The sequence below is a fragment of the Xiphophorus couchianus genome, chromosome 6 (assembly GCF_001444195.1).
Source record: "Xiphophorus couchianus chromosome 6, X_couchianus-1.0, whole genome shotgun sequence".
NCBI classification, from domain to species: domain Eukaryota; kingdom Metazoa; phylum Chordata; class Actinopteri; order Cyprinodontiformes; family Poeciliidae; genus Xiphophorus; species Xiphophorus couchianus.
The window spans coordinates 2,944,009-2,953,318 of NC_040233.1; the positions used below are offsets into that span (position 1 = coordinate 2,944,009).

General features: G+C 42.6%; 1 protein-coding gene across 2 annotated transcripts; it reads left to right on the plus strand.

The window, feature by feature from the left end:
- Positions 1-1,152: 1,152 nt before the first annotated feature.
- gfi1aa (growth factor independent 1A transcription repressor a) lies at positions 1,153-7,164 on the plus strand. 2 transcript variants are annotated; one of them, XM_028021738.1, is made up of 7 exons: positions 1,153-1,340; positions 3,112-3,284; positions 3,428-3,628; positions 3,987-4,399; positions 4,545-4,682; positions 6,460-6,625; positions 6,759-7,164. In XM_028021738.1, exons 2-7 carry the CDS (start codon positions 3,173-3,175, stop codon positions 6,935-6,937), a joined length of 1,209 nt encoding a protein of 402 aa, XP_027877539.1. In that variant the 5' UTR covers positions 1,153-1,340; positions 3,112-3,172; the 3' UTR covers positions 6,938-7,164. The 2 variants fall into 2 exon arrangements, with proteins under 2 accessions (XP_027877539.1, XP_027877540.1); XM_028021739.1 differs by having other exon boundaries at positions 1,154-1,340; positions 3,431-3,628.
- The last annotated feature ends 2,146 nt before the right edge of the window (positions 7,165-9,310 follow it).

Here is a 9,310-nt window from a genome sequence, read left to right on the forward strand (position 1 = left end):
CACATGCGGTGCAAACGCTGCAGCCTCAGGTGTATTTAAAACTACTAAGAGGCCCCCCACACACACACACACACCCCCCACACTGTCTCAAGGGCCAAAAAGGGGTTCGAGGTTGAGCCTGAGAAAATAACCTCATGGCTTCACTCAGTGCAGAGGGCTTTATTTAACCCCGAGAGCTCATGATCCGCACCTCAGACAGAGGCAGACAGCTGCAGCAAAAAGGGAAAGCATTTATATATATATATATACATATATATATGTACATATAAAAAACAGAAAGCCATACTCACTCCCAGGCTGCCATCACTGCGGGCCTCTGCTTCAATCACATACCCCCTTTAATAGTCAGAGAGCGAGAATCAGGCCTGTGGTGGAGGCGGGTGGTGGTGGGGGGCGGAGGAGGGGGGTGTGAAGGGGATGCAAGTGAGAAGCCTGTGGCAGCACTGATAGCGTCCTATCGACTCTGCCTTTGGTTTCCTGTTCTGAGTCAGTGTGTAACCCGGGTCTAGCATGTTGTCACACTGCACTGTCCCTGTTAGGGCTGAAAATAATCAGAGGCTCGCATTTACTGTACTCACATAGTCACTCAAATGCATCATCAAACCTTTCCGTACGGGAGTTTGGGAAGACTGGGAGAAGGAGAAGGAGAAGGTGGTGTTCAAAGCTTTTAGTCTTGTTTGCCTTTTGATTGGTAAAAAAAAACCCCAAAAAACTGTGACCTTCTTATTAGAGGACAAGGTGAGAGTTTGGCCATAAAATTCTAATGCAGGCAAAGAGTTTTTCAGTTGTTTCCCTCTATTATTATTATTTATTTATTTATTTATTACAAAAAAAGGGGGGGTCAAGGAATTGTTTTTTTTTAAAGTTAAACAACAGGGCAATTTATTTGTAAAATTCGAGCATGAAGTGTAAAACAGGGAATAAAAGCCCCCACTCCTCAGCCCCCTTAAAGAAGAGGGAAGTCCAGTTTTAAACGGCAACATGATTTATTTTAGTTCAATGCAAATGCAGAACGATTCGAGCTCCACTGCGTTCTTTTATCAAAGCATGAATCAGTGTTTCTGTGTTTCTGTCATGGCTGACTAACAGGAAAATTCATTTCTGAGGGGAGGGAGGTAGAAAACAAGAATGTGTGTTGTGAAAGAGAGAGAGTAAATAGGCGTCAGAGTCAGTGAAGTGTGGTTCTTTTAGAAGAAAGCTGCTTGTGGTGACTTTCTGCAGATTTTGGGGAGCATTTAGACACACACACACACACGCACACACACACACGCACACACGCCAACACTAGGACAGAGTGTGTCCTCAGAACTGGGACATGGTGGCTGCAGTATCACGGCTCTGTGAGTATGAGACATGTGTTTCAGCTTCATGCCTATCTGCCTTCTGATTGCACTTCTCTCACTTGATGCAGCTGCTGCAAACAAACTCTGCTCCCACAACAAGCTGAAACAAACACAAAAAGAAAATCGATGCTGCTTTGCTTTTTCCTAACTGACCCCCAAACTGTTTCCAGAGGCTCTGCAATGATTTGGATTCGCAGAGTCTGACAGATTTCTGCTGAAAATGTCCTCATGTGACTCAACCTGCGCTCACCGTTCCATTTGGTTCTCAAACTCTCCTTCCTGCTCCGCGGGCCGCCTGGCTGGGCCTCAACCCGGCCCGATTCGGTTCGGCCCGGCTCGGCAGCGCAGGCTTTAATGATGTAAAACAACAAGGCTGAAGTCAGTGCAGGTAAGCCGAAGCAGTGTGGCTGTAAAGCGATAGCCGCACTCCCCACCGGCAGGCTGTTGTGCATCTCATTAACGGGATCACTTTTCAGCCGGGCCAACAGGCGGGTCATTATCCACCAGAACCGAGCCCGGCCTGAACGGCGACAACAAGCACGCTTTAAGAGACGCTGGAGTTCTTCTGTGACGAGACAGAAATATGAACATTTTAGGGAGTTTTATTCCTGTGTTGTTGTTGTGATGGGAATCTAAATGTAGGTCTGATTTAAAAAAAAAAAAAAAAATAATAATAATAATAATAATAATAAAGCACATCCTGATTCTTCTTGGATTCTTTTTAAACGAGCCGTAAGATCAACCACAAATCCGTAATTAAAAAAAAAAGAATAAATAAAAACAAACAGCTGATTAGATTCTATAGAGGAATAGATCCAGATTAGTTTTAGCTTTCAAAATAACAGATATCAGTTTAATACTGTATATTAATATATAATATATAAACAACACATCAGATTGCAGTATGTATATGATTTTCTACGGATTTTTTTTTAAATTTCCTCTAGTATTTGCAAATATTTTAATTGTGAACATTTTCGTCATTTAGCTTGTTCTCCAAACAAGAACAAGCTACTTCGGCTGTTTAAACCACCATGTTAACAACAGGCTTTATGCTGTATTTATTATCGATCTATCTTTTTTTTTTTTTTTTAAAATACTGCAAAAATCCGCTAATGTTTTAACCTAAATATGTGATCTTGGCCTGGTGTGAGGGACAGACATTCAACAGGGGGCACTGTAACAGGACATCAATAAACATATTGATGGACATTTGAAAAAATAATAAATGTTGCACCTGAATTGCGCGTGTCATTTCCCCCTCATGGCGTGGACAATTCCAGCTTTGCTCCTGTCTACAAACTATAAAATTCAGATTAATTACAAACCCACTTTATATATACACTGCTCAAAAAAATAAAGGGGACACTTAAACAGGTGTTTAACACTTAAAGTGTTCCCTTTATTTTTTTGAGCAGTATATATATATATCATATAAGTATATCATATTCTATTTTAAAACCCTTTTTTGTTTTTAAATCCACGAATTTAAATAATAAACCATACTCATGGATATAATATCCAATCTATCTTCCTCGGAGTGTCCACGTCATCTATAGATCTATAGATGGCAGAAAGTATCAAAGGATGTAACTAATGTAACTCCCGGTGGACAGCGGGGGGGCGGGAGGTCCGCCACGCTTTTGGCAGCCTGCCCCCTGGTGACATCTGGTGAACTGCACCGCTTGTTTTTGAGCATGCGTAATGAGGGGCCAGAAATCCCAAACGCCGTCTCGCCTGACAAGCAGTGGTGTTCCAATCTGTCCAGAGAGACACTCCGAGCCGCTTGGCGAGAGAGGAAGAGCCGAGGAGCTTCAGAGTCCCGCACCATGCCGAGGTCCTTCCTGGTGAAGAGCAAACGGGCCCACAGCTACCACCAGCCCCGCTGCCCGGACGATGGCTACGCCAGGCTGGACACTCTCCTGGCTCACGTATGCGCAGGTGGGTACATGTGTGCTTAATTATCAATGGGAACTGTAACAGAGGAGCGAGTTTTATTTTTGTCAGTTAGTTTGTCTGTTTGTTGGTTTTTGTTTTGCTTGTCAGTGGAAATGATTCAAATAAAAGGTGCGCTTCCCTGTCAGCAGCCAGCAGGTTTCAGGAGGAGCTCGCGACCAAACTGGAGCCCGAGGAAAACCCGAGCGCCGGCAGAGAGTCTTCGGGCTCCAGCCGGCGGTCCCGGGGGTCGCTGTCCTCCAGCTCCCCGCTGAGCTGCGGCGGCAGCGGGTCCGAGCGCCACTCCGACTGTGATTTCTGGCGCCCGCCGTCTCCGTCCTCCTCACCAGGTCTGAGACAATCTCATTTTATCCGGAAAAGCTGAAAAGTTTGTTGGAATCTCTGCCGACTTTTAATCAAATAGTTCCTAATATTTTCATTCATATTAATCGTTTTAATTTTCTGACCTGTACTATTATTATTATTATTATTATTATTATTATTATTATTATTATTATTATGTACTATATTTGAAACGACAATTGACAAAGATTGAGGCACAAATGATAAAACAAAAATGATTAAACCAAATTAATTTCTTAATTACTCTGATTCTTGAATATTTATGACAGAAACAATGATGTATATCTCCAAGTTATTAAAAGTAAATCTCCTAAATACCCCCTTCTCCCTCCTTCCTCCCCTCAGACTCGGAGAAATGCCCCACACCCGCAGCGGAGGACGCCCCCTTCAACATCCCGCTCCTTCCTTACTCCTGGTCGGCGTACTCCGGCGCAGATCTGAGGCATCTGGTTCAGGGGCCCTATCAGCGCCGGCGGCATATCCGGGGCCACGGGGGGTCCCATTCACCCGCAGCGGGGATCTACGGGACAGAGCACGGCGGTGGCGGCGGCGGCAGTGAGCGCGTTTACCCGCAGCGGGGCCTCGGGTCCGGCTGTTACCAGGAATATTCCCCGTGCGCGGGCCGCGGGATCTACAGGATGCGGGTCGGGGGCGAGCTGTACGCGGAGGCCAAGCAGAAGGAAATCAAATCTGAGGAAGACTTTCTGCACTCTAACGTGGAGGAAAACGGATCCTACAAGTGCATCAAATGCTGCAAGGTAGCGCTTTACAAAGACAAATCCTGTTTTAATCTGGGGAAACATTTAATTTAAATAAAAGGAGAAAAAAAATATCATTTAAAACATATTATTATTATTCTTTTCGCCATACGTTTCTAATTTTACTGTATTTTATTTCCCAAAGGTTTTCTCCACGCCCCACGGCCTGGAGGTGCATGTTCGGCGCTCGCACAGCGGGACGCGGCCTTTTGAGTGCGGGATCTGCGGGAAAACCTTCGGACACGCAGTGAGCCTGGATCAGCACCGAGCTGTTCACTCCCAGGTACCAGCCTCAGGCTGAAACACAATGCTCAGGGGCCTTTGAGGGCCCACGTGGTCAGGATTTACGCAAAAGGCCCTGATGACTCTTTGATTATTACTTTTAGTTATTATTTTTAGTAAATAGCAGCTCATATCGGTGGAGTAAATTTAAATGAGATAACTCATATTATACAAAAACATGGGACACCGTGACAGAATTCAAGCGTTTTTTAATTAATTTTGATGATTATGGCTTATTGTTCATAAAACTCTGAGCTAATTTCTCTAAAAGAGAGGGAAAAAAACGTGTATACAGAAAATTTGGACTTGCCAGAAATACTAAAGATTTGGAATCTTTAGTATTCCAGAAGGGGTCAGAGGCCCTCCTGCATAGATTCCTGGAGGAATGCGGTGTGGCATGGAGGTGATGCACTGATGGCTCCTTCAGCTGCTCTCTGAGCTCATCTTCCATCTTACTGTCACTTAGTCAAATCACAGCAACATCAGAGCTATTAAAGCAGCTTTTGGTGCCTTTGGCAGTAATTAGGTACCAAGTCCAGCTGGAAAATCACCTCAGAATCTCCATAGAGCCGGTCAGCAGGAAGGAAGGATGAAGCGCTCTAGGATTTCAGATGACGTGTCTCTCCAAATCATCTCCAGCTGCTTTCGTAATGTTTTTTTAATGCTCATTAGAAAAGGTTGAAAAGATGAAATCAGCAAAATTCAAAAGTATTTCCCCAATTTCACATACACACATCGACGCTATTCGGTGATTCATTCCAAACCGGTGGATGGAAACACGCCTAACTCCCATTTAGCATTTTCTATCTTTCTTTTTTCTATATATATTTTTTCAATTTTAAAAGTTCGCTCAAAATTTACGATAATTAGATGAAAAACATAACTAATGATTGGAAACAAAAAGCCAGGCCTCAAGCAACATGGATTCTGCTCATGTTGCTTCTGTTCATGAATCTTCCTCCAAACTCTGGGACTTTGGTTTCTAAATAAAATGGAAACTTTACTCCTAATATCCTGGCTAAGATGCTTCTCACCTCTCTGGTTCAGGAGCAGCTACACACAAACTTCACGAACCCTTGAAATAGTTTAGCCTCACCATGCGCTCAAGGCAGGAGTTTGGCCCTGTTGCCTGTAAATCATTTCCTACCAAAGCTTTTCCTTCCACTCAACTTTACAAGACAATACTCAGATACAGCTGTTTGTGAATATTTGGTGGCTAACCTTGGAAACTGTCAGAGACAGTCGTGGACATCTGTTAAGTCATCAGTCTTCTCCATGATTATGTCATAACATAATCGTAAAATTATTTTATTGGTAACAGCTGTAAGCCATAGCCATCAGAAATGACAGTAATATATCTTGTGTTATTTTCTGTGTGTGTGTAAATAATTACTATTTGAACAGAATTACTGAGATACCAACCTGATGACTAAATTCAGATTTATTGAGTAGGGCTGCCTCCAGAAATACAGATGAGACCAACTAAAAGCCCAAACTTCAATCTTACAAAGTTTCTGTGTAAATATCTTTAAACACACTTAAATAAGACAAAACTAACTAACAAGTAAGATCTAGCAGGTTGTTTTTTTTTTAAAGCCATTAATTTCTTAATATTGATTCAAAAAATCTGCCACTTCCACTGGCAGATTTTTTCACTTATAGCAAAAGTGTCTTGTTTTTTACACGTTTTAACTTGAAAAGGGTAATTTTTGCTCTGTATGTCATGAATATTAGAATATAATATCTTTAAACGATTGGTGACGTGATTCTTTGAACAGGAAAGGAGCTTCAGCTGTAAAATCTGCGGGAAGAGCTTTAAGCGTTCCTCCACCCTCTCCACCCACCTGCTCATCCACTCAGACACTCGGCCCTATCCCTGCCAGTACTGCGGCAAGAGGTTCCACCAGAAGTCCGACATGAAAAAGCACACTTTCATCCACACAGGTGAGAAAGACGAGCCACTTATGTGCAGTACCTACATACATACATACATACATGTATATGGGAATAACATGAAGAGATTCATCTCCTCCTCCCAACATGACCGAACGTTTCAACCGCTTGTTCCCCGCTGCAGGCGAGAAGCCACACAAGTGCCAGGTGTGCGGGAAGGCTTTCAGTCAGAGCTCCAACCTGATCACCCACAGCAGGAAGCACACGGGCTTCAAGCCATTTGGCTGCGACCTCTGTGGGAAAGGCTTCCAGAGGAAGGTGGACCTGAGGAGGCACAAGGAGACGCAGCACGGACTGAAATGAGCCGATTTCCTCAGATTTCCACTGAACATGGGCCGGCGTTTTCGTTTCCTGTTCTGAACTGCTGTTTTTTTTTTCTTCCTATTTAACTGATATTTATCATTTGTTTTCACAATTATTATAAAAATGGAGCTAAATGATACATTTCCAAGATTGAACATTTGGATCAGCTTTATAAAATGTCTTCTATTTGTTTATATAAGCATGGATTAAATGTTAACTTAAAGGTCTCCTATGCTGATTTCCTACCCCCCAGCCCCGCACATCCATTGTGGCTCCCCACGCAGGGCGCCATCCTTTCAGGGGAGTGGCACAAAAATTAAGAATAATTTATATGAGCTGTAACCCCCAGCAACAATTAGCAAACATCTGGTGGAGCTGTGCATCTGATGAGCTCATTAAAGCAGCTACTTCTCAGAGCAACAATGGGGAAGGGATAATAGAGGAACCATGTTATGATGACTTCCTGTCAGAAAGAGCAGCAGTTTCTTAAAGAGACGGAGGCCCAATTTCAAGCCGTTCAATTATGAAGACATATTTGATGCACAGCAGTTTTATAACAACTGAAGGTGTCATAGTTACATGATTGTGCCATAAAATTGCACTATGTGGCTGGAAAACACATAATAAACAGAACCTGTCTGACCCCACGAAGTAGGCCAAACATCTCAAAACACAACCTGGAATAAAGACACTTAAGAACAGATGAAAACCAAAATCTCATCAAAATATTCTGTGTATTGATGACAACAGTTGGAAGGTGTTTGTCCCGTTTCATCTGGAGTTAGAGCAAGACTGAACTTCAGGAAATTGTCATAGCAACAGTCACACATGGTGTTGGTGGGATGATAGTTTGGGCTGCTTTGCTTCTCCAGGACCTGAACCACTTGTCTTAACTGATGGAACTAAAATCCTGAGGGATCCCCCCCCCGCCATCAGGTCATGACCCTAAGGAGAAGCATACTTGGACTATACTGCAGAACCAATGAGCTGATGGATGGAGAAAAAAACAAACCAACAATTCTATGAATATGAGCGGGACAAAATTCCCCTTCATCAAAGTAAAAGAATCATTACCAAGTTTAAAGCAGGTTGGTTTGGATTGTTTTTTGTCTACTAGAAAAAAAAATCTGAAAACTGCATTTTGCATTCATTAAAAATTCAAATGCATGTCAAATCTGATGATTTCAAACATTTATGTGAACTCTTAAGTTATCTTTTCACATCACTGCATATCTAGAGGGGCATAAGGGCGGGCCCGATTCACACTAGAACAACCTGAGAGTGTCACTGCTGTCCTCCTCTCTGCGTCGCTCCGCTGATTTTTCAGAGCGTCAAGAAAAACAAGAAGCTCTATGTGAAGTCATGCAGACCATCAATCACAAACTCCCAATCTGCATGGCAGCTCAGAGCTCATATCTCACACATTTAAGCAGAGGAACGTTTCGCAGCGTGCGCCATCTGGCCAAAAATAAATATTCTCAGGCAAAGCAATCATTCACGTCCCCATATAACAAATGACATGGAGGGGGGGGGGCCATAAAACGCAACGTAAAGGAAGTCTGCAGGATTTGAGCAACTTTTATTACAGTAGCAGAGCCTCTAACTGTAGCAATAAGCGGCCGTGTGGACATGCTGCTTTCACTGGGGAAAAGCTGGGTGTGATTTTTAGTTGCCTCTGCCTTGGTTAAATATTGAAACCTCAAGGATGTGATTTGCACATAGCCGGCCACAGATTGTGCACATTATCCGGCGCCGCGTCACATACGTGCAGACGCGTCGAAAAACCTTTAAATAAATCAGACCTTTTATTAGCCTCATTTATTCACTGTAAAAATAAAAAATAAAAAAAAAGAAAAACTGTTAAATGCTTCTTTTAATCAAAGCCACAATTAATATTCCACCTGCTGTCGACATACATGAAGCCCAACAGATTTACTTTCAGAAGTGGAGGATTATGGATGTTGCTATGATGCACTATTTTGCATACATTTACAAAACTTGCTTCACGGGTTTATTCCAAATGTTATGGACGAGAAGACAGAAAAGAAAGAAGGAAAGAAAAGAAGAAATGTAGAGAAACAGTTTAAAGGGAAAGAAGGATGGAGAGAAGACGCGTCACCACTCCGCGCCAGAAAGAGAGAAAACTGGACGTGTTTCAACAGAGAAGAAATGTCAGATGTGTTGTAGTTTTTTTTACCTCTCGTTAGTGAAGTATGTTTATATAATGCATACAAAATGAGTAATTATCTGTTTTTGGCCTGAACTGCAATATTAATATCAGATATTGGTATTGGCCCAAATTTCACATCGGTGCATCTCCAGAACATTTTTTTCTTCACAAATCTTTGCCAGTGGTGGAAATTAAATAATCTG

What these genes read in the sequence shown, in the direction of transcription:
- gfi1aa (XM_028021738.1), top strand. Translation starts at nt 3,173, where the DNA reads ATGCCGAGGTCCTTCCTGGTGAAGAGCAAACGGGCCCACAGCTACCAC. An exon ending in GTCTCCGTCCTCCTCACCAG is followed by an intron (nt 3,629 to 3,986) that starts GTCTGAGACAAT and finishes TCCTCCCCTCAG; the next exon opens with ACTCGGAGAAATGCCCCACA. An exon ending in GCACACTTTCATCCACACAG is followed by an intron (nt 6,626 to 6,758) that starts GTGAGAAAGACG and finishes TCCCCGCTGCAG; the next exon opens with GCGAGAAGCCACACAAGTGC.